Source organism: Plasmodium malariae (genome assembly GCF_900090045.1).
Source record: "Plasmodium malariae genome assembly, chromosome: 12".
NCBI lineage: Eukaryota > Apicomplexa > Aconoidasida > Haemosporida > Plasmodiidae > Plasmodium > Plasmodium malariae.
Window position 1 is genome coordinate 3337445 of NC_041786.1, and position 23685 is coordinate 3361129.

The 23685-nt window shown below is 20.7% G+C and overlaps 5 protein-coding genes across 5 annotated transcripts; 2 read left to right on the forward strand and 3 right to left on the reverse strand.

Annotated features, from left to right (window-relative positions):
* Window positions 1-514: 514 nt before the first annotated feature.
* Window positions 515-1407, reverse strand: PmUG01_12081200 (Plasmodium exported protein, unknown function; the record flags this gene model as incomplete). The annotated part of the gene is made up of 2 exons (XM_029007061.1): window positions 515-1049; window positions 1205-1407. 2 exons carry the CDS (start codon window positions 1405-1407, stop codon window positions 515-517), a joined length of 738 nt encoding a protein of 245 aa, XP_028863488.1.
* A 4525-nt stretch (window positions 1408-5932) lies between these two features.
* PmUG01_12081300 (40 kDa heat shock protein, putative) lies at window positions 5933-7770 on the forward strand (the record flags this gene model as incomplete). Its single annotated transcript, XM_029007062.1, has 4 exons — window positions 5933-6043; window positions 6186-6317; window positions 6686-7088; window positions 7202-7770. 4 exons carry the CDS (start codon window positions 5933-5935, stop codon window positions 7768-7770), a joined length of 1215 nt encoding a protein of 404 aa, XP_028863489.1.
* Window positions 7771-9924: 2154 nt separating this feature from the next.
* On the reverse strand, window positions 9925-11238 carry PmUG01_12081400 (Plasmodium exported protein, unknown function; the record flags this gene model as incomplete). The annotated part of the gene is made up of 2 exons (XM_029007063.1): window positions 9925-11013; window positions 11146-11238. 2 exons carry the CDS (start codon window positions 11236-11238, stop codon window positions 9925-9927), a joined length of 1182 nt encoding a protein of 393 aa, XP_028863490.1.
* Window positions 11239-16156: 4918 nt separating this feature from the next.
* PmUG01_12081500 (lysophospholipase, putative) lies at window positions 16157-17278 on the forward strand (the record flags this gene model as incomplete). Its single annotated transcript, XM_029007064.1, has 1 exon — window positions 16157-17278. One exon carries the CDS (start codon window positions 16157-16159, stop codon window positions 17276-17278), a length of 1122 nt encoding a protein of 373 aa, XP_028863491.1.
* Window positions 17279-22492: 5214 nt separating this feature from the next.
* On the reverse strand, window positions 22493-22918 carry PmUG01_12081600 (conserved Plasmodium protein, unknown function; the record flags this gene model as incomplete). Its single annotated transcript, XM_029007065.1, has 1 exon — window positions 22493-22918. The coding sequence occupies one exon, from the start codon at window positions 22916-22918 to the stop codon at window positions 22493-22495; it is 426 nt and encodes a 141-aa protein (XP_028863492.1).
* Between the last annotated feature and the right edge of the window lie 767 nt (window positions 22919-23685).

A 23685-nucleotide genomic window follows, 5' to 3' on the forward strand; every position in this document is an offset into this window, starting at 1 on the left:
AAAAAAAAAAAAATAAATAAAAATGAAATTAACTTTTTTGTGAATCTTATCCACTTTCTGCAAATATTAATGTACAATACAACTGAATTTTATAGTATATATGGAGAATAAATATTATTATAACAAAACAAAATTTATGCTGAACATGTGTTATATATATATATATATATATTTTAAATAATATGGCATACCCATTTTAAATATATAATATCCTAACTTTAAAAAAAAATAAAGTTATGAAACGTGTATACCCAATACAAAGAATAATAGTACTATATATAAAACTCAATTACGATATGTCTACAACGTTATAATTTTTTATTATGTGAAGTATTCTATGATATAAAAATGGTATTTCAAATAACCTATATTTGTTAAATTATACTTAAAGTTGAATTTTAAGTCTCATATAAGAATATGGAAAAAAAAATGTGAAGAAATATTTTTTAATATTTTTTTAAACATTCTATTGCAAACTCCACTTTTGATAAAGTATTTCCAAGTAATTGTGATCTTACCTTTCTAAATAAAACTCTGGTTCATCTTTCATATCCCAGGCCATCTGAAGCATATCCTTAAATTTTTCAAAATCGTGTAAACACCATTTATTTAAGTATAATATAATTTTGTACTTTTCCTGTATGGGAATATTTTCATCGTTTAAGCAATCTTTTATATCATCACGCAAATAATTTAAATAGAGATTCCAATGTTTGTCCCATTTTTTCTGACACCACACAGTATTCTTATTTTCGCAGAAATCTTCATATTGATACTTCATTTCCTCTATGACATTATTATATAACTCTTCACCTTTTTCTATTAACTCTTCTAACGTTTCAGGAATTTCTGACTCATCTAATTCTTCATGAACCGACTCCATTACTTCATCGAAACTTGATAAGGGATAAATATCATCTTCTAATAAATCTACTTGTATTTGTGGATTTTCATTTTGTTGATGACCTTCAGCTATGTTTCTTTTTAGTATTAATCCTATTTTACTTTTATATATATTTCTTTTACCAATTGCGTACTTATTAATATCTCTGCATATAAAATTAAAGAATATATTTTAAATATATTTTCTCTTATATTATTTTTCTTTTATAATTAATTAAAAATTAAATTAGTAACCAAATTATGCACATATAAATAAATATATATATTTATATACATAATAATTTTGGTGAATAACGTTTACCTCACGCTGTAAGAGTAATGCAATGTCCATAATAAAAAGGTGAAGCAGATAATATTAACTAAAATTGTTACCATACTTATTTGTGCATCTCTATTTTTCGATTTCATATCTGTGTCAGGAGACACAACTGAAGACTTTTTTATTACTTTATCAAATTTATTTCTAAAATTTGAATTAACTTTTGAAATACAGGGGAACTTCATTTTAAAGCAATATTTTCTCAGAAAATTAAAAAAATATTTAGTATTGAACATTTTTGTTAGTTATTTCTTATTTTTATAGGTTCATAATTTTATAGATTACATGGATATATAAGTTGTTGTAACTTATAGAATAACACACTATTCTGAATGGATATTTTGGATATAAGAAAAAAACATTTTGAAAACTAGAATTAAATGATAGAACAAAAATTTGAGCTTAAATTTTCACAGTTAAATTAATGAAAAATAAAGATTTATATTCACGTTATGTTAAATGTATTTTAATATTTCAAATTTTTATATTAGAATATTCCCAAAACGGATGATTTCATATAAAAATAAAATGCTGTGTTGTGACATTAAGTCATATTTTTTATAATGATATCTTAAATTGATTCATAAATGGTACATTATGTGGTAGTGGTATTTTTGCATTTCGCTTTCTATATATATATATATATATATATATATATGATGTTATTTTTTATTATTGTACTTATGCTTAATTATATATTATACTATGTTGTCTAGTATTTTATAATACGAAAAGAAATGCATTATTTTAACTTATATTAACCTGTAACTGTTTTATTTTATATTAGGGATTAAATAATATTCGAAAATTAAAAAAAAAAAAAAAAAAAATTATTTTATTTTTAAAAAAAAGAAAATAATACATATAAAATATACTATATTTATAAATAAAATTATTATTTTAATCTATAGTATATATTTGTTATTTTTTTCATAGAAGAATTATTCAACCTAAATTGATTAAAATTGTTAGTGGCTTGTATTCCAGCGTAATACATTTTTTTAGTGGGTTCTGAAATATTAATTTAAAATTTTGCAAAAAGCAGAAAAATAGTACATACTACATATTAAAAAAAAATATAAAATACAAGAATAAAATAAATATTAAAGTAACATATTTCAAAGAAGAAAAACAAAACCATTAAAATTTAAAAAATATGATCAATTTTTTTTTTTTTTTTTTGGTTCCTATATTACATGTGTGGTTATATACATGGTTTATAAATTGTACAAACTAATTTCTGTAATAATCATATCTTAAATAATGATGATATTGAAACCCATTATTCATATATATTTTATGTATATATGTGCATTTTTTTTTTGAACTGTGAATTCTTACATAAAATATTTCGAGAGCAAGGAATAAAGTTTTTAAAAAGTTTACATATTAATAATGCTCTATTATAATACATTCGTTTTTTTTTATAAAATGTAATATTTATGTGTTGCATTAAATTTGTAAAGGTTAATTTTCAATAAATATACATGTTATTAAGCAGAAAAACTCAATTGTAATAAATTCCTTTATGGTTTTATACTTAAAATATCTACGTTTTTGTGTAACAATAAAGTCATTTTAATCTTATTTTTAATTTTCACCATATTCATATAACTTTTACAGTTTTTTTTCTGTCATATATACATAAAATTTTAAAAATTATAAATTGAATCTAACTATATTAATACTTATTTTCATTTTTTCACACCTTACAATTTTTAATGTATCTGGGAATTACAAAAAGGAATTGGAGATGATGAATCTTCGTATGTAGTGAAAAAAGAAAATTTTATGAGCGTCATGAGCAATGATTTGGTCATTAAAAAATTAGTTTTATAATTGTCGTTCATTTCCTTTATTCTTTTATTCCTTTGTACCTTTGTACCTTTGTACCATTATACCTTTATTTTATTATTTTATTTATTTTTTTTTTTTTCTCGTTATTCCTTTTTTCCTCTGTTGTTATTCAAATTAAGAAAGGAATAAATTACTATATTTTATATTTTTCATATGAAATAATATTGTTAAAGAATTCATAATGCGGAATAGATGTTTTTTTCATTTGTATTATATGTTGTGCTTTAATTAATAAGGTAGTATAATGAAAAACTTCAGATGTATGATAAAAAACTAAGAATAAATAAAATTCCTGTATAGCTGCTACAGTACTTTAAACAGTTAAGGTATATATATTTGTTATTAGTCAGATGAAAGACATTTCATATGTTTATTTAAATTAAGATAAGGTTTTACAAAATTTGCAAAAGGAGAACAATTTTTATTAGATGTTCGAAAACTTATGGACACGTACAAACAATGAAGCGTTATGATATTCATCAGACTGTTTTACGTTGTAATAAAATATTAAGTTAATTCTAATTGAAATGAAAAAAAATGTATGTATATCCAATATTATATATGAAGAACTATAAAAGTGATGTATACTTTTTCAGAAAAAGATATATGCATGGTGGTTTATAACAGGTTTTTAATGAATTCAAAAAATTTCTGTTGACTAATTATTTGTTTAAATAAAAGACAGGAAAAAAAAAAAAAAAAAGTATTTAAAGTTTTCAGGTATTTCAAGTAATAATGCAACACAGTTCTTAAATAAGAAATATATGAAATTTACGAATTTTATGAATTCCTCGAATTTTAAGGAGACAAGGACTTAGATAACAGTTAAATATATATGTGTACAAATATATTCATTTTTTTAATGTATTTTTATATAAATTTTACTTCTATGAGAATTGTTTTTTATAAAAAGAAGTGTGTATATTGGGAAATGCAAAAAATCGTTGTAACTTCTTTTATTTCAATTTTTTTTTCCCTGAAAACTTATATTAATGATGCACATTATTTAGAAGATTGAATAAACAGTTTTCGAAACGTTCATATATTTTTTTTTTAAAGTAGTTGTAACCCATTTCTTGAATAAAATTTGATTTAGTGATAATAAGATGATGAAATTTTTTTTTTGAATTCCCTAAACGTTATAAAAGAAGCAAATTGAAATTGAAAAAAATAAATATAAAATATATAACTTTTCTCAAATAGTACATAATGATTTCATTATCTTCTTCTACTCACTACTGTTAAATATATTTTAATAGAAATGATAATTTCTAACTGAAGGGGTAAATAAATTGCTACTATTTGTATCCGAAATAAGATCGAAAATATTAATGAGCATTTTCTTTCCCCATAAATTCTAAATATACTTTATTACAAGATTGATAAATAATTATATATTATTTCTTAATAATATTTCTTTATAATTAATAATTTTTTATCCTTCCAATCTATATTATTTAATTTTTATTAAAAGATTATAAATGAGATTAATAATTCATAAAATTTTTAAGGATAAACAAGGGATTTTTCAATGTATAAAATTTATTCACTACAATTTAGTTTTTCCGTTTTTACAGTATTACCTACTTTTTTTCTTTTTTTCCTTTTAAAATTTATCAGCTTATTTTTAGTTTTAGTTTTTTTGCATCTTTTTGTTTTCGATTTTTTCTTTTTTATGAATTTTTATTATTATTTTTTTTTTTGTCATCTTTATCGCCTACTATATTCTAGTTTCTTTCCTTCTATTTTAGGTGATAAAGAAGTACTGTTTCTAAATCTGTATATAATCTAATATTTTACAATGCAAAATTTTGCATGTATTAATTGATATGATTACGAATTTTTCTATATTAACACAATTTTTACCACATTTTCTCACAACAGCAATAATCATATTGATTACATGTGCCCAAATAATGGTGAAATTTGGTTTATAATATTTTAAGAAAAAAAAAAAAAAGATAATTCAACAGTTATTATTTAGTGCAAAGAAAAAAAAGAAGCGTGTGTTATTTATATATGTATAAACCTATTAAATTTATTTAATGTTTTAGTGTTAAAATAGATTTTTTCAAGTTTTGAACCAAAAAATATATTTTAAAGCTAAGTTAAAAAAAAATTATTTTGTACATATTTACATAAAAACATGGTTACCTGAAATTATTGGGCTATGGCGGTACATATATAATATATATAATTTCTAATTTTATATATAATATTTGAAGAGTTTCAGTTTTGTATAATTAAGAATGTTAAAAGCTTTTTATTTGTTTGTATTTTAGTTTTGTTCTTTAAATAGAATATTATAATTCCTTATTTTATAAGTTGTTACAAGTTCTTAAAAATTACAGGCTTTTTTTTATCTAATCATTAAAAATTAAGATCCTTTAAATAATTATTTTTTTTGATTTTCTTAAATTTTAAATTATAGTTTTCTTAAATTTTGTGATTTTTTTATTTTATCAGTTTTTTAAAAATTATATCTTGTGTATGTATATGTATATATATAATAGTGTTTTGTTTGGTTTTCGTTTAAGAGGAGATTAAATAACAACTATAGGCTGAAACATAAATTATAAAATTTATTACTCTTTAATTTATTAAATAAAATTTTTTTATTAACAGAATTAGCATATTTAGAATTATTTATTAGTGTAACTTCTTTTAATCTTGTGTAGTAAAATATTATTACATTGTTATTACATATTATATTATCTAAATTTTGAAATTTCTTTTTTTTAATTTAAATAAAATTAAGGAAAACTATTAAGAATAATTTACATATTATTAGTAAGCTTTATTTTAATTTATGGAAACTTTTAAATAGTAGTTATATATTTTAATAAAGGATAAATGGCAATTTTTAAGAAATGGCTTAGGAGAGAAAAAATAAATATTTCCCTCTTTTGTGTCAAAATATTTTTATTTTCTCTCTTAATTTGGGCGCTAAATATCTCTAATTATGTAGGACAGTGAAAAATAATAAATTAGGGAAAAACTTTAATTATATTTACACATTCGCATGCAATCTATTTTTTTTCTATTATTTTATTTGATTTTAAAATAAATATCTCAATAAAATTTTATATATTTATATAATTATTAGAATGAAAATGACAAATGTTATGATAGCCAGTATAAATTTATAAAAACGATAAATCTAGGAATTGACAGATCACTATCAGAAAGAAGCGAACAATTCAACTCACGATTTACAAGTGCACCTCATAAATCACAAGTAAGATTAGAATAATAATAAAAGAAAAAAAAAAGTTATATAATATTACATATTAAAAAAAAAATATAAAATAAATAAACAAATAAACTAATAACATAATAAAAGTGTATAGAAAAATAATTATGTAATTTTATTAGTAAATGAAAAATAATAAAAAATTGATGTCTAAACAAAAAAAAAAAAATGATGAAATTAAAAATACTATGTAATATAAAAAAAAAAAATATAAATATATGGTCATACCTTTGAAAATGATAATCCCGAAAACTTGATTACAATGAAATAAATCATATAAGTATATATATATATATATATATATATATATATTTATTTATTTATATACGTTTTTATTTCAATATTTTTACTAGGATTATTATACCATATTGGGTGTTAGTAAGGATGCTACCGAAAATGATATAAAAAAAGCTTATAGAAAGTTAGCCATGATGTGGCATCCGGATAAACATACCGATGAGAAAGATAAAAAAGATGCGGAAGAAAAATTTAAGCTTGTTTCTGAAGCTTACGAAGTTTTATCAGATCCAGATAAAAGGAGAACATATGATCTAACGGGTAAGGAAGGTTTAAATGGAAATTTTTTTACTGAAGAAAATATGTTTCAGGGAGGAATGAATTTTGCTGATCTGATCAATAATTTTTTTGGTTCCAATAGACCTTTTTCATTTTCATCAACTTTTGATGAAGATGATTCCCCATTTAAGTCCTTCGTACATGATATGGGGTCAAGAAGAGGTAGAACACGTCATGGATGTAAGAGAATGAAAATATAAATGAAATATGAATAAGTGTGTTACACGTTCTTTGAATCACATATGTATATGTATATACAAATTTATTTACCTTTTTTTTATATTTTATGACAGCGTCGGGTTCTAAAGTTTACAAGTCAGAAACATATGAAGTAGCTCTTATGTTGACTTTAGAAGAATTATATAACGGATGTAAAAAGAAATTAAGAGTTACAAGAAAAAGGTTTGATGGAGTTAAAAGCTACGACGATGATAAATTAGTAACTATAGATGTAAAGGCTGGATGGAATGATGGAACAACAATTACATTTTATGGAGAAGGTGATCAATCAGGTCCTTCGTTAAAACCAGGAGATTTAATATTCAAGGTGAAAACAAAAGAGCATGAGAACTTTGTAAGAGATGGTAATAATTTAATTTATAAATGTCATATACCACTAGATAAGGCCTTAACAGGATTCCAATTTAATATTAAATCATTAGATAACAGAGATATAAATATAAGGGTAGATGATATTATTACACCTAATTCAAAAAGAATGATTCCAGGGGAAGGAATGCCTTCTTCAAAACATCCAGGCAAAAAAGGAGATTTAATACTTGAATTTGTTGTTATATTCCCAAAAAACTTAAGCAGTGAAAGAAAAAAAGTATTAAGAGAAGCTTTGGCTAATACATTTTAAAAAAAAATTAAAAATTAAAATAATGGAAAGAGTGTTATATAACTAACCACATCAAAATAAAAGTGGTTTATTAAATTCCAAAAAAATTTGCTTATAATTGGTAAATATACTGAACATTTCTTGTGGTCATTTTGAATAAACGAAAAAAAAAAAAAAAAAAGAATGAATGATTTACATTTTTAAACCAATTAATATTAAACATATAAATGAATGAAAATAATTTAATTTTTAAAGAAAAGAAATGTTATATAGTACAATATTTCATAAATGACTTTTTTTTGTTTTTATTTTTCTTTTTTTTATTCTTTTCTGTTATTTTTTTTTTTTTGTTTTTATTTCTTTTCCTTTTTTTCATTTTTTCTGTTTTTGTCTTTGTTTTTGCTTTTGTTTTTTTTGTTTTTTCTTTCTTTTTTTTTTTTTTCATGTTTTAAATTTGTAAATGATGGTTGTATTTTTTATTACAAAGCTAATTTATGCATATATAATATATATTCATGTATGTAACGTACATCCTTATAATTATATATACAAATATAAAAAAAAAGGGGAGGGGAACTTTTTGATAACCAAATATATTATGACAATAATAATATATTAATTTAAATAAGAAGATAGTATTTAAAAATATATTTTGTCTATTAATAAGTTTATATTAAACTTCATTCACAGTATGGTCAAGACAAAATATTATGAATGTGAATAAATATTGTTTGTAAATACCTTTTTGGTGGATAATTATAAAAATTTATTATGTGTGTTAAAACCTGTGCTCTAAATTTAGTGTATTACGAGGATATCTATTCTGAATGAAAAGTTATATAGGGTATTGTATAAAATCTCTTATAAAACATAGTTGAATTTTTGGAGAAAATATAAAGTTATATTGCAAAATACATATTTTATAATTTTTGATTATTTTTGTATGCTCATGATAATGTTAAAATGAATGGATAAGTTGATTTAGCTAACTGTCACTATCAAAAGTGCGTTATAATTTTTCACATTCACTAAGAGGTAACGGAGGTTCGTACTAAGGAAAGTAATAGTTAAAATAGAACAAAACGTAATTTATTTCCCATTATTTTATGCTATTAAATATGTACGAATATTTGCATAGGTTTTAGGGATTGTTTTAAGTTACATATAATGATGTGCTGTCTGAAAATACAAGTGCTATGTTATACGATAAAACACTATATACATTGAACTGTGTTTACATAATTATTAATACTAAGTAATATGGAAAATTATTGTTATTCAATAATAATTTCATAGTAAAGGGAAATGATGTTCACATTTTACTTCGTCATACTGTATGTTTTGTCCATATTGAATACATGTTTATATTTGTAATATTATTTTTATTTATAAAGTGGTATCATTTATTTTTTACTTTTTTTTGAGTATTCATCACCACTTCATATATATCTATAAAATATATAAAGTGCGTTAAAGTATCATGAACAATATGAATAACTCCTCTAACTATTTCATTTACTTTTGTTGTATTATTAAATGTAATGATTAATTTTTTACCTAGAAATGATTTTTTTTAAGTAATGAATAATAATAATAATAACAATAATAATCGTAAATATTATGAAAATAATGAATTTATTATTAGATTGGACAGCTTGAAACATTAACTGGGTACTACGAAATGTATATATATATATATATTTGTATAGGTTGATTTTAATTTATATTGTTTACATAAATTTAATTTGATCGAGCAAAAATAATAATGAATACTAATTAATACTTGATAAAAGTTCATAATAGTAAATGCCATGAACTTTAGGAGAAAAGTATGCTATATCTCATATTTGTATTAGGATTGTTTCCATTATTTCGTGAAAATATATAAACTATAATAATTTTTTAAAAAATATAAAAGGAAAAAAATAAAAAAAAAATATAAAAAAGGAGCCAAATGAAAAAAAAAAGGAAAACATCCCCATTATAATTACTGAAATATATTAATTTAAATAAACAATATATACAAAATGGATACATATTGTTAGGAGAACTATAAAATTGTGCTAAGAGAATCTTTTTATTTAAAAGATTAGATAACATAAATATAACATATAAATTTGGGTTTTATACGTTGTTATACATGAAAATATAGAATATTATGTGTAATCAAGTTAATTAAATTTGTTGATTTAAACAAAAGGATTTTTTAGGGTATTGATTATGTTTAACGTTATTATTAATTTTAAGTGTCTTGTAAATTTTATATATTTTTATGATTTTGTTTAATTTGAATTTATAATAAATTATATATAAAATTCCTATGATGCAAAACATGAGGGTGCCTGTATCATTTCTTATTGACAAAAGTCCAATTACAATTGCAATATTTATAATAACTGGAAAAAATATATTATATTTTTTCATACATTGTAATAAAGTGCAAAATTTACTTTTAGAATTAGAAAAAGTATGGACATTCGATTTCCTATTTACAGATTGTAACACTTTGAATTCAAACTTTGAATCCGTTTTTTTTAGAAAATTAAGAGGGGAAATTTTGGGTTTTAATTTGTTTTTTGATCTATTAAGTAAATCATGAAAATTTCCTTTTTGCATTTCATTTTCTGATTTTAAATAATCATGAGGCTCTAATACATTTTGTGTTTGTTCGTAATCACTGTCATATTTTAATACGTCAGAACTTTTTTTATAATTATTATTACGTTTTAAACCACTACGTGGTCTTTTAAAATATTTATCAAATTTTAATATATCAAGTTGTTCTAAAATTTCACCGTAATGTTTTGTTGTTTTATATATTTTATCTACATTTTTATTCTTTGGAAGCTCGATAAAATGCTTTTTAAAATGCAAATCTTGTTTTAATGTATCAAACTGTTTTCTTATATTATCATTATGCTTAGGTGAATAATATGATTTTTCAAAATTGTAATAATACGTGGATGGATTATATGTTTTCTTGAAATTATCTTGGAATTTACGAGGATTACATGGTTTTTCTGACATGTCATTATGGAGCATCATATTAATTTGATTTTGAAAATTCTCATCATGAGTTAATGCACCAGATCGTTCTGAAAAATTATTTTCATCTTCTACTATATCTTTTATCCTTTTTCTTATATTTGGATATTGATGTAAGTAATGGACATTCGTTTTTCCATTTAATAATCTGCTAACTCTTACATCTAATGAATTATTTATAGTAATTTTCTTATCCCTTATTTTTTGAAGGAAAGTTAACTAAAAATTAAGAAAAAAATTCATTATTTTAAAAATATATAATATAAGTTTGACAGTAATATAAAATATTAATTTTAGAATTAAAATATTATATGAACAAAGAGTATAAATTCTTAAATGTAATAATTTTACTGCTTCGTAGAAACACAACCATATCCATATTAATATTGGAAATGCACACATTTTAATAAAAAATAAAAAGAACTTATTTATTTTCCCTTCCATATGGTATTCCTTAAAATTGCTCAATTTTTTGCAAAAAAATATACTACTGTCTATTTAACAGTTTTTTATTTAACATCCAATAGTAGATGTGTTACATTTTTGCTTGATTATTTTATAATTTTTCAAAATTTTAAAACGTTATTTTCCATCAGTTAAATTTAGTTGTGTAATAAAAAAAAAAGTAAGAGAAAAAAATTGCTTCAAGTTAAAATATTTTAGTATATGTTTTATATAAAATTAACGATAAAATAATCCAATTACAAAAAAAAAAAATAAATAAAAACTATACGAAAGTTTTGAAATTCATCCATTGTAATAATAATAATAGTAATTACTTTACCAATATAAAAACTTATTGGTTGAAAATAATGATAAAAAAATTCTTTTGGAAATTAGAAAATTTTAATTTCCTATAATAATAGAAAATTTTGTTTTCTTATAGTGCTTTAAAGGTTAATTTGTTTAAGTGTAAAACAAATTAATGTAAATGAAAAAATATAATTATTATATTATTTTAATGCACTTTATGCAGAAGTGAGGATCATTGTGAATAATAAAATATAAGATCTATGATATATTTATTTTTAAGGTAAAACAAGGAAAAACTTTTAAAAAAACATAAATATGTTGGTTCTATAAATAACACATGTAATATTGTCTGTTTGTTTTTTTCAATTTAACTTAAAAATATAATTTATACACATATTAAATGAAGAATTATATTGTATATGGTATAAGAAGAAAAGATATAAAATTAAAAATGTTAGCTTCTTAAAGAATTTTTTTTTGTAAAAATATATTAATAACTTAGAAGATTATGTAATGAGAGAATTAAGGGAAAACGCTTTAAGAGTATTTGTTTTTTTTTTCAAAATTATCTACTTGTATTTGTTTTTTTCTTTTTTCTTTTTTTATTATTACTCGATTTTTTTTCTTTTTCTTTTTTTTATCTATAGCTGTTTCAAAAAATTAATATATGTAAAAAAGCAAATTGAATTTTTATATGTAATAGTTGTATATTACTCGAATCCATCATTAAAAATGGAAATACTTTAAGTATATATTTATAAATAACATATTTGGTATATACTATGGATTTATATTGTGTCTTACTAAAGCTTTAAAATTAAGATAAATGGAATAGAAATTAAATGAAAATAAAATTCTTTATACATTATAATTATTACAAAAAAATTACTGACACATAAATTACAGTGTGCATATTTTCGCTTAAGTGTTAATTAAAGTGAATAAAATAGAAGTAGCCTTGCAGTGCAATTATATTTGATAAAATATGAATAAAATTTTTTTTTTTTTAGTTATTAAAATTTATAATACTGGAAAAATAGGAATTTCCAGGAAATCCAATGAAGCTTACATATATATATTCATGTATAAAAGAAAATACTGAAATTAATTTGTGAACTTACCTAAAAAATGAAGAATAATGAAATATATTAGTAAAAATCTATTTTTTTGATTTATATCTTTTAAAATCTACTATTATTTAATACTGTTGTATACTGTATTCTTCATTGTTCCTGCATAATAAATTGTTATCTTATTTTGTTATTTGTAACAGAATACCAATAATATTCTTTTTATGAATTATTTATGATATAAAAATATATTAGAGAATATCTTAAAATTCATTTCCATTTGATTCTAAGTAATTAGTAATTATGTTTATTTCAATATATAATTTCTATTATATATATTTATTTTAAAATGGAATTGTTTTATTAAATGATAAATCTTTATTTTTAATTTGAAGTTTAGTAAATTATTTTTCATTTGTTAATGCATTATTAATATTTGTTAAATATATTATAGAAGTTATTATATTCCTTGTAATGCACTGTCATGCCTTATCATACCTTACTATCTTAGGAAAAAATGTGACGAAGTTTGTGTAATAATATATTGGAAAATTGTTTTCTTATTACCCATATAAAATACAGATACACTGATATATGTTATTATTATAAAATTTACGTATTTTCTTGGGATGTAATGCAAATTAATTCCTTTTTTCATATATATTTACACAAAATTGCTTATTTATAAAAATGATAAATTTCATTTACATAATGTATCAGTTTTGCGAACATTTTTAATGATAAAATTATCTATTTTGAAATGTACTTGTTTTTATAACTTTATTTTATAATTGTTATCAAATTATAATACATTTAGACAAATGCGAAATAATAAACATTAATATGTACAGTATATTACGAACAATTAATTTGGTCACCGTCTCTCTTTATAAACTTTTTCTTTTACTTAAACTATAAACAGTAATAGTTAAAAGGACACGTTAAGGTATAAGAAGGGTACTGATGTTGAGATAAATCTACAATTCGCTTTATTTGCTATTTTTAATATTAAATAACTATTGCAGAGAGAGAACAATGAAAAATAAATATATATATATTACAATTTACGTTCATTATTTTTAAAAACATACATGTAATAATTAATATTTTTGTATGTATTACCCAAAGTATGTATGAATGAATAAATTCATAAATATTTTATTAAAAACAAAATTTGTCCATCATCAAATGAGATATTTTAATATTATATAAATGAAGGAAAATAATAATATGTTAATTCTTACTACGAGTTTGTAGACATATTTATAATATTTTTTATTTTTTGAAGAATATACATGTAATATAAAATGATCTTCCTATATTATATGTGCATGAAACATTTTTACAAATAATATTATTTATAATTATAATTTACAATGTTTATTGTACGTTCATGTAATTCTAATGAACTGTGCACTCGAAAAAAAAAAAAAAAAAAAAAGGATTAAACCAAATATAGATGTTAAAATAAAAGAAATGTTTCAAAGAAATATAATGAGAATGAATGTTGTAGTATAATTGATTATCATTAATAATACTGTTATTTATAATCATTACAAAATTATATTATAAGCAAGCATGTGACATTACACACCAGCTGTTGTTGTTCTCATTAATAAAGAAAATAATTTTGATCAACTGTCATGATATTTTCTTTTTTTATCTATAATGTTTTCATTTATATTAAAAATAGAAATTAACTAATAAAAAGTCCTTTTAGTGTAACAGCACAATTGAAAAAAAAATAAAAATAAAATGTGAAATAAAATTTTATAACATGTGTCTTCCTACTTAATTCTTAATTCTTAAATTAATAAATCCTTTTCTTCCATCATTTGTTATGGAATAATAAAATAAGCTCTAGCATATAAAAAATAATAAATTATTTTATTCTTCTTTAATCTGTTTTGAGAAATTAAAATATTATATCTATAAATGCATTTATAAATATCATAAAATTTAATATTCCTTTCATTTCAGTGCAAAATAAATAAATACAGCACAAATGTAATAGTAGTCTTATTAAAAAAAAAAGGAATATACATACTACGATATTAATATTTCCAACTTTATTTAAAGGCTGTTTCTTTATTTTTGTTTTTTTTATTAAGATAGTAGAAAAATATAACAACATACAACTAAAAAATAATTCTATGAAAACTAAATGTGTATTCACAATACATGGGGGCTTAAGAATAATATAGACTTCTGCTATTTTAATGTAAAATTATGATAAAAATAATTATTTCTTTATCATTAGTACATGTATATATATAAAAGTAATTTTTTAAATATTACGTTCTTCAGATAATTCACTTATGAACCTTACATATATATATAAAATATATTCATATATACATACATTTCAAATTTATAATTTTAGTTCTATATATTCTTCTACTTTTATAATTAATGAATTTACATGATATATATTTATTATAAGAGCATATAAAATAAATATTGAGATGTAACTATATGTTATTATTTCATAAATAAATTATTAGAACATGTTTTATTTTATGCATATAAATAAATATATAAAATATTATATTCAAAAAAAAAAAAAAAAAAATGAAAAATTTTACCTGTTGTCACTTTATTTTCTTAACAAAAATACAAGGTAAATATAGCTGTTCATTCATTTAATTTAAGGAGAATTTGCAAAAAAATTAAAATTTATATTTGTTTGAAAAAATACAAGAATTCCTTTATTCTTTATAAATATATTTTAAAGGTGGTAAAAATTTTTTAATTAACATAATGGTATTTAGTAATAAAAAAAAAATCTAAATAAATTATGAATTCTATAAAACTAAAACGAATTCAGTAATTAAACAAAAACATAAATATATATGTTTTTTTTAATTATAAGATATTTGACAAGTGATTAGGGGCTTTAAGGCATATTTTTTTACATGCTGAGAATGTACATAAATATTTTTATTAATTTTTGCTATAGTTTTTATAGACTTTTAATACGAAATAATTTTTATAATTTTTTATGAATACGTTACCCTTTTATTTAATATGATTTTTATGTTGTATTCAAAATTATTTTTTTTAAAGATATTTTATTTAAATAACAATATATATGGTATTTAATATTTTATTGTATTTTTAGTTATTTGTTTATTTTTAATTATATTTTAAATTTAATTTTAGATAATATATTTTTTATTTTGTATTTTATATATATTTTATTTTTTGTAAGCATGGCTAATGGTTGGATTATTTATTTTTATTAACTGTATTTACAGTTTAACATCATTTTATATTATGTTTTATTTAGTATATATATATATATATATTTATTTATTTATTTATTTATTAAAGTTTAATTTGTGTAGTATAATTTTTTTTAATTAGTTTTTCTTTCTTTTCATTTATTTTAAATAAACATATAAGTTATGATTAAATTAAGTAATAATATGTATAAAAAGGACTTTGTTAAACAGTTAATTATATTTTCATGTGTTATTATAATGTAGACTTTTTTCTTATAATTTTTATATGGTTTATGTTCTGTTTTTGAAATTATAATGGCCGAAAATCATCTATGTGATAATGATTTTAACTTAACTAATTGCGTAGATGGTAGACCAGCACTGGATGCGTTTTATAATAAAGATGGATTATTATTAAGAACGTACGGGTGGTTAGTAAAAAATGCTATAGGTATTATAATACTAATTCACGGTTTAAATTCACATGCAAGATTTGCCTTTTTAAGACATAACGTCGACATAGTAAATAATGATAAGGCTGTATTGAGGGATGAGCAAAATTATTATGTGTACAAGGACAGTTGGATAGAACATTTTAATAAAAGTGGATACTCAGTATATGGTATAGATTTACAAGGTCATGGAAAGTCTGATGGATGGAGAGATTTAAAAGTTAATATAAAATCATATGATGATTTAGTATATGATGTAATAGAATATATTAATAAAATTCAAGAAAAGCTAAGCGTAGCTGATGAAACAGACAGTGTAATTTCAGGTAGTAGCAACATATGTAAGAGAGATGCACTTCCTACTTATATAATAGGTCAATCAATGGGAGGAAATATTGCTTTAAGAACATTACAAATATTAGGAAAGTCTAAAGGAGATATTATCAAAAAATTAAATATTAGAGGATGTATATCATTGTCTGGAATGATTTCTATCGAGTTAATGACTGCATCTCCTCGTTCTTATAAATACAGTTGCTTTTATTTACCTTTTGCAAAAGTTATTTCTTGGTGTTTTCCAAGATTTAGAATTTTAAGTAAGTCGCGTTATACAAGGTTCCCCTATATGAATGATATTTTAGGTATGGACAAAATGCGTTATAAAAAGGGGATAACGAGTAGATTTGGGCATGAACTTTTAAAAGCAATGAAGATTTTAGACAGAGACATACGACATATTCCTAAAGATATTCCTATATTATTTATTCATTCAAAAGATGATACTTTGTGTTATTATAGAGGTGTAGTATCATTTTTTAATAGACTAACAAATGATAAAAAAGAATTGCACATCTTGGAGAATATGGAACATATGTTAAGTGTGGAACCTGGAAATGAAAATGTTTTAAAAAAAATTATGAACTGGTTAAGTGAATTATCTTTGTCAATAATGAATAAAAACGATATCAAAGAAGAATCAGATTAATAAATTTTTAAGAATATGTATTAAGTTATATTTTTTAAAATGAAAAGAACGATATTTGGGAATCACTTCAACCATATATATATATGGATAGATATTTGTATAAATACTTTTTTTTTGTAATAATTATAGGTTTAATGTTTTTATGAAAAAATATTTTTGTAGGTTATATATTATTAGTAACAAATAAAAAAATTCTGTGTTAGAATAAACATTTACGCTTTTTTTTTTTTTTTTTTTTTATACTTTATCCCAAGCGTAAAAGTTATTAAATAATGCTGTAATTTTTTTTTTTTAATTTTTGAATCAACTAAATAATAGTTGTAACAACATAATTATTTATAAATATTATTATGTATATTATTCTTGTTTTTCGTTTATTGCCATTTACGATGAAAAAGAAGGAAAAGGTAGAAATATATAATGGACAATTAGTATTGTCATCTATTTCTTTTTTTCACTATTTTTCTGAAACAACGAATTCATTTTATATAATTTCTATATTTAATGATATGTAGAAATAAAATTCTAACAATTAATGTATTAAAATTACTTTGCCCTCTTTCGTAGAAAAAGCGCAATATATAAAAAAATAAATAAGTAAAAATATAAAGACGAAGAGTAATTTAATCTATAAGCTTGTAAAACTACGATAGGGGAGAATAAACAAAAGTACCATATTATCATTTTTCATTTATCAATATTACAATAGAACCATTAAGACACTAACCATAAAAATTAAAAATCTTGCAAAGTCAAAAATATAATAGTTGAGAGTTTTTTAAAACACTAGTAGTGGCTGAATATAAAGAAAAAGTAATAATTAATGTAATTATAAAATAAAAACTATAACTAAATATAAAAAGAAAAATCTCTTAAAGCTAAGCTAAACAAATTAAAATGGGAAAGTATAAAAATATAGTAATAAGGTAGAAATATACATTCAAAAAAAAAAAATAAAAATTATAATATAGTGCGAATATCCTCAAATATATAAAAAAAAAGCATTTCAAATTTAGATTAAAAGTGCTAAAAACATAAAGCTATAAATTATAAATATTTTCAAAAATAAAAGCACGTAAAAAGTTGTTATAAACGAAGAAACGAAATTTTTGAAAGAAAAAAAAAAAAAAAAATAGAAATCGCATGCTCAATACCTTAAAGACTGAAGACATAATATAAGAAATTTAAATGCAACATCATAAACTTTTTATGTAAATACAACAAGAAAGCTAATAGATCATTTTTCTTTTTCGGTTTTTTTATAGAGAACTTATGTTAAAAATGATGAATATGTAGATATATATTGTAATAAACCACCTTGTATAAGAAAAAATAATTGTAACATAATGAAGCACAAGTTGTTAAATCAAAATGTATAAAATGATAGAACAATAGTACTTAAATTATTATTTAGGACAAAATTTTATGATTTTTCAATTTTGAGTTTTTGAGTTTTAACTTTACAACAGTGACCATATGCACGGAGATATTAGGTAAATCCTCATATAATGCATTAGTTTGTAACTAAAAAATTATCACATTGAGATAAATATTAAAGTTTATGTATAGTAGCATGGAAATGTATTTTCCTTCATTAATAGTTTTATAAAATACAAAAAAAAAGATTAAAGTATTTATATTTATTTTTTTAAATATAATGATAAATTTTAAATTATATATGTGAATTATATAATGAATCTATAAAGATATAAAACCTTAGTGGTTCAACTAAGTTTACATGATACTTATCTATTGAGAATTTTATGAAATTTAAAAATTTGGAAATAACTGGATTCCTGGTTTAATGTTTAGTGTTCTTTTTTTTTTTTTTTTATTTTTTTTATGTAGTTTTCTATTAGTGGTTATATAAAATTAAGAATTAACATATTTTATGTATTACATGAATAATCCAATTATGTATAACTGATATTCATTACTTAACAGCATAGTGTAGTCTCAGGAAAGAAATTAAAGAATTTAAATATGTAAAAATATTAGTACTATTTAAATGCGAACAAATAACGGGACATGTGATATATACGAAATAACAAGTTCAATTTATATAATTAAAAGAAGGAAGAATCTAAAAAGGAAAAAATAATCTTATCATTTAAATTTGATGATATGTTTGATGTAAAAATTATTTTAATTAAATGTGAATGATCGAATGTATGGATATACTTATGAATCATTCCTATTATGTATATTACTTGTTACACACTATATTTTGTTCTATATTGTTCTGTTACTTTATGAGCTGATGTATGATAGATTGATAAGTATTTAATTTATTATTAAAATACTTATGTTATAGTTCAGTAAACTTCTATACATAAAATCATTATTAAGCTTATTTGAAAAATTTATTATGTACATTCAAATATATATATGAAAATCGTAAATTATTGAGTAAGAACATAATATATTTTTAAAACAAATATGGATCATTTATATTAAAGCCTTTATTGCTTATATAATATAATCAAAAACGGAAAATCTTTTATTAGATACGTAACAAATAAATATTTTCATTTTATTTATTTATCATAACAAAGTATCAATTTTTTCTTAGATTCATTAATTCCTTGTGTACATAACGTGAAGCTATATATATTAATGTATGTTAAGTAATTTGAAGGATTACATTACATGTGTATTAATGTTGTGAATTCTTTCAGGTCAATAAGCTTTTTTAATATATTTATTTTCCTTAGTAACATAAATGACACAAAAAATTTATATATATAATAAAATAATATAGAAAAAAGTCATTCATTTTATTTCATTCATTTTTTATGTTATTATATATTATTATCTACGGCTGCATATTTTATAGTAAGGTTAGAGAAAAAATAAAAATTTTATAAAAGAAATATTGTACCACCAGGATTATTTTACATTTTCAGTTTGAGGTAATTGAATACACCTCAACATATAATAATAATTGAAAATAGCTATATGAATAATTAATATAATTAAGTATATAACAATTCTTGAATAATAACTAGAATCACATATATTTGTTACTTATTTTTCTTATTAGACATCAAATAAAAGTATACCACACGCATATTAGGAATGCGATATATATTTATAGAACCAGAAAATTTATAAAGAAAAAAAAATTTAGAGAAAAAGCACAGCAAATACATTAATTAAAATACTTTACTAATATTGTATATATTATGATTACTTTAGTATCTTACTCCAATTGTGCGATGTCGCATGTAATAAAATATAAATTTTCTTAATAAACAAGAATTGCGAATTCTTTATTTTAAGGTAAATACCTTAATAGAATACAGACATCATAAATAATCGCTAAACTACATGTACAGAACATACATTTATATTCCTAATTGTTTATATTTACTTATTAATTAGAAATTAGGTATTAATAGTTTCATTAAATTAATAAAGTTGCTTCAAAAGTTAATAACTTATTAAAATACATATAGAAATATTTGAATCACTTTTTAATTCTAAAATATAAATAAGCATAAAATATACACTAAACTACACATATTGGTAGTTTATCGCTAAAAAAATACTTAGTCTTAAGTTCTTGAATAACATATATATTTAATTACATATACACAAAAACTATACCATGAAGAGGGAAAAATATGCACATATATATACAATATTTCAATTATGAGCTTGCAAAAAAAATATAAAATAAATTAATTTTAATATTAAATTACTACACAATGGTATCCTAGTTTTATTATTACATTTTTTTCTCATTTTCGCATCTTTTATGCTATGTGAATAAAATATCACTTAAATTTTCTTGCGCTATAATTATATGAATTGTATTTTTTTACGATATTATGCTATATGTTAATATATAAAAGTGCATATTTATTTATTATTATTAAAGTATATATTCACTTAATTTAAATTTTTATTTTTTTTAAGATACGTCTGTTTTTATGTATTAATAAAGGCTCTAATTAATCCTTCAACTAATAATGAAAAAAGAATATATATACATATATATCTGTATTTTAGTGAACTTACATTAAATAATACTTTTTCCTTATGTCAACAAAATTCTGGTTTTATTTTAATATATATTTTACGTGTTATTTAATTATTATACGAAATTTATTTTAAGAAATTAATTTTAAAGCATTCTTGTTTTTCCATTATACTTTGTTCATTAGCACATTCTTTAAAATTAATATTACAGAAATATACATAAAGTAATTTTGATTAAATAAAGAGTTTACGGTGGTTTGAAATAATCTATATTGAAATATTTTATAATACTTAAAGTTACAATTTTCTTTTAACGAACTAAATCTTGAACACTTGATATGTAGTGTTACGGCACTGTAATATAATAATAGTGTTACTAATGAAATACCTTGTAATAAATATATTTTATTTGGGTATATATATTAATATCACTGTAAATACACATTGTATATATAAAGCACACATTTCTTTATGTTAAAAAAAAGGAAAAACATTAACACATATATATATGTATATGTGTTAAAAATTATGTATGTGCATGCTTAATAAATTATTCGTACAAAAATGTATATTCCCCAAATGTCAAATATATAAAATAAACAACCAAATGTTGTAATAATGCATATTAAATATATTTGGTAACAAAATAAATTAATAAGCAATTTAAATGTAAGAAGATGTCCTCAACAAAATAAATATTCAATATGAGGTAAACGTGAACAAATCTTGAAAATGAATTAATCATCTAAGGGTAATTAAAAATAATAATTATTAAAAATAAAAAATAAAAAAAATCATTTATCTATATATGTTATTTTCGCTATGATATATATATTTTTTCAATTAATGCTGCATTTTTTCTGTTGATACAGAATATAATACAAAGTAAATTTTGTTGTGCTTTTAGTCCAACTGAAAAATACAAAATATTGAAAGAATTATTTTAATTTATTTTTTTTATATTTAAAGGATTAACTGCACAACTTTTTACATATTTAATGTTCACCCTTATTATTATTATAATCATGTTGTGCGTTAATATTCGTTCACAATATACTGTACTAGAAATATTTAAATAAAACAAACTCATAAAAAGTTCATTATAAAAAGTTTCTAAATAATGAATCTATCGTATTATTTTACATCTGTAGTATCCATCATTTCTTGTTTCCTTGGTATATATTTTTTATTCTAACTCTGTATTTCTTCTTATTGTCTTTTTTTGTGACATTATATTTTCTGTAGTCTTTTCCAATCTTTATTAACCTGATGTACGAACATATCAAAAACTGAAGAAACGTAGTTTATTATGAATTCTAGTTTCATTTCAATATCGTGTGGTTCCTTAGATGAATCATTCAAATTTTTATTTATAACGGAATGTATATATTCTAAGTATTTTTCCCATTTATTATTCCAGATAGAATCTCTCCATTCTTTGTCTATTTCACTTGTTTTGGCATTGTAATTTTCTTCCATATTTGTTACTGTAACTTTCCATTGATCTGATATTTTAGAACATAATTCTTTTAATTCAGAACTGTGTACAGGGGTTTCTTCTTTTAAATCATCGCGATATAATACCTTACTCCCTCTATTTCTTCTTCCTAGGACAAAGTCACTTTTATACAGTTGGTCTTCAAGCATTTCTGCCATTGCTCTTTCATATCTTTGTATTAACAAATCATGAGGTATATTCTTTTTTTTGATTGAATAATTCTCAGGATTTCTGCAAAATAAAATTATCAGTTTTGTTTTTTCTTTAAATGTTTATATAAATATAAACGAATACATATATATATATTTACATATACGTGTGTGTGTAGTACATACGTTTAATGACAATTATATTAACAAATGCAATGAATTTATAATTTAGTTAAAAATGCATTTTACTTCATGTAGTAAGAGTAATGGTTCTCTTGTAATAATAGTAATACAATTATAATATTAAGAAGGGTACCAATATTTAATTTATACTTTTTACCCATTGCTATTAAATTTGTAACATACACCATTGTTGTAAAGAAATTTTTTTTTTTGTTAATTTTATATTTAGAATTGAAATTGATGATCAAATTACTAACTATTGATAAATATATTATTTCATTAATATATACTAATACTGATAATACGAACAAATTCAATATGCTCTTATTATTTATGTTGTAGGAAGGAGAACTGTTCTTAGAAAAAGACTAACAAACCTCATTTATTTGTAAATAACAATGAATTATCAATAACAATTTTTAATAACAGGACAAATTTTTACAACGAAAAAAAAATTTTTAACATTACATATATGTATATATGAAAATGGGATAAAAACTTTTCCTTAAATTGTTCACACAAATATCTAGAAATGAATATAATTTACGTTAGTACTACAATCTGCATAAAAATGACTAATTAAAATTAAAAAG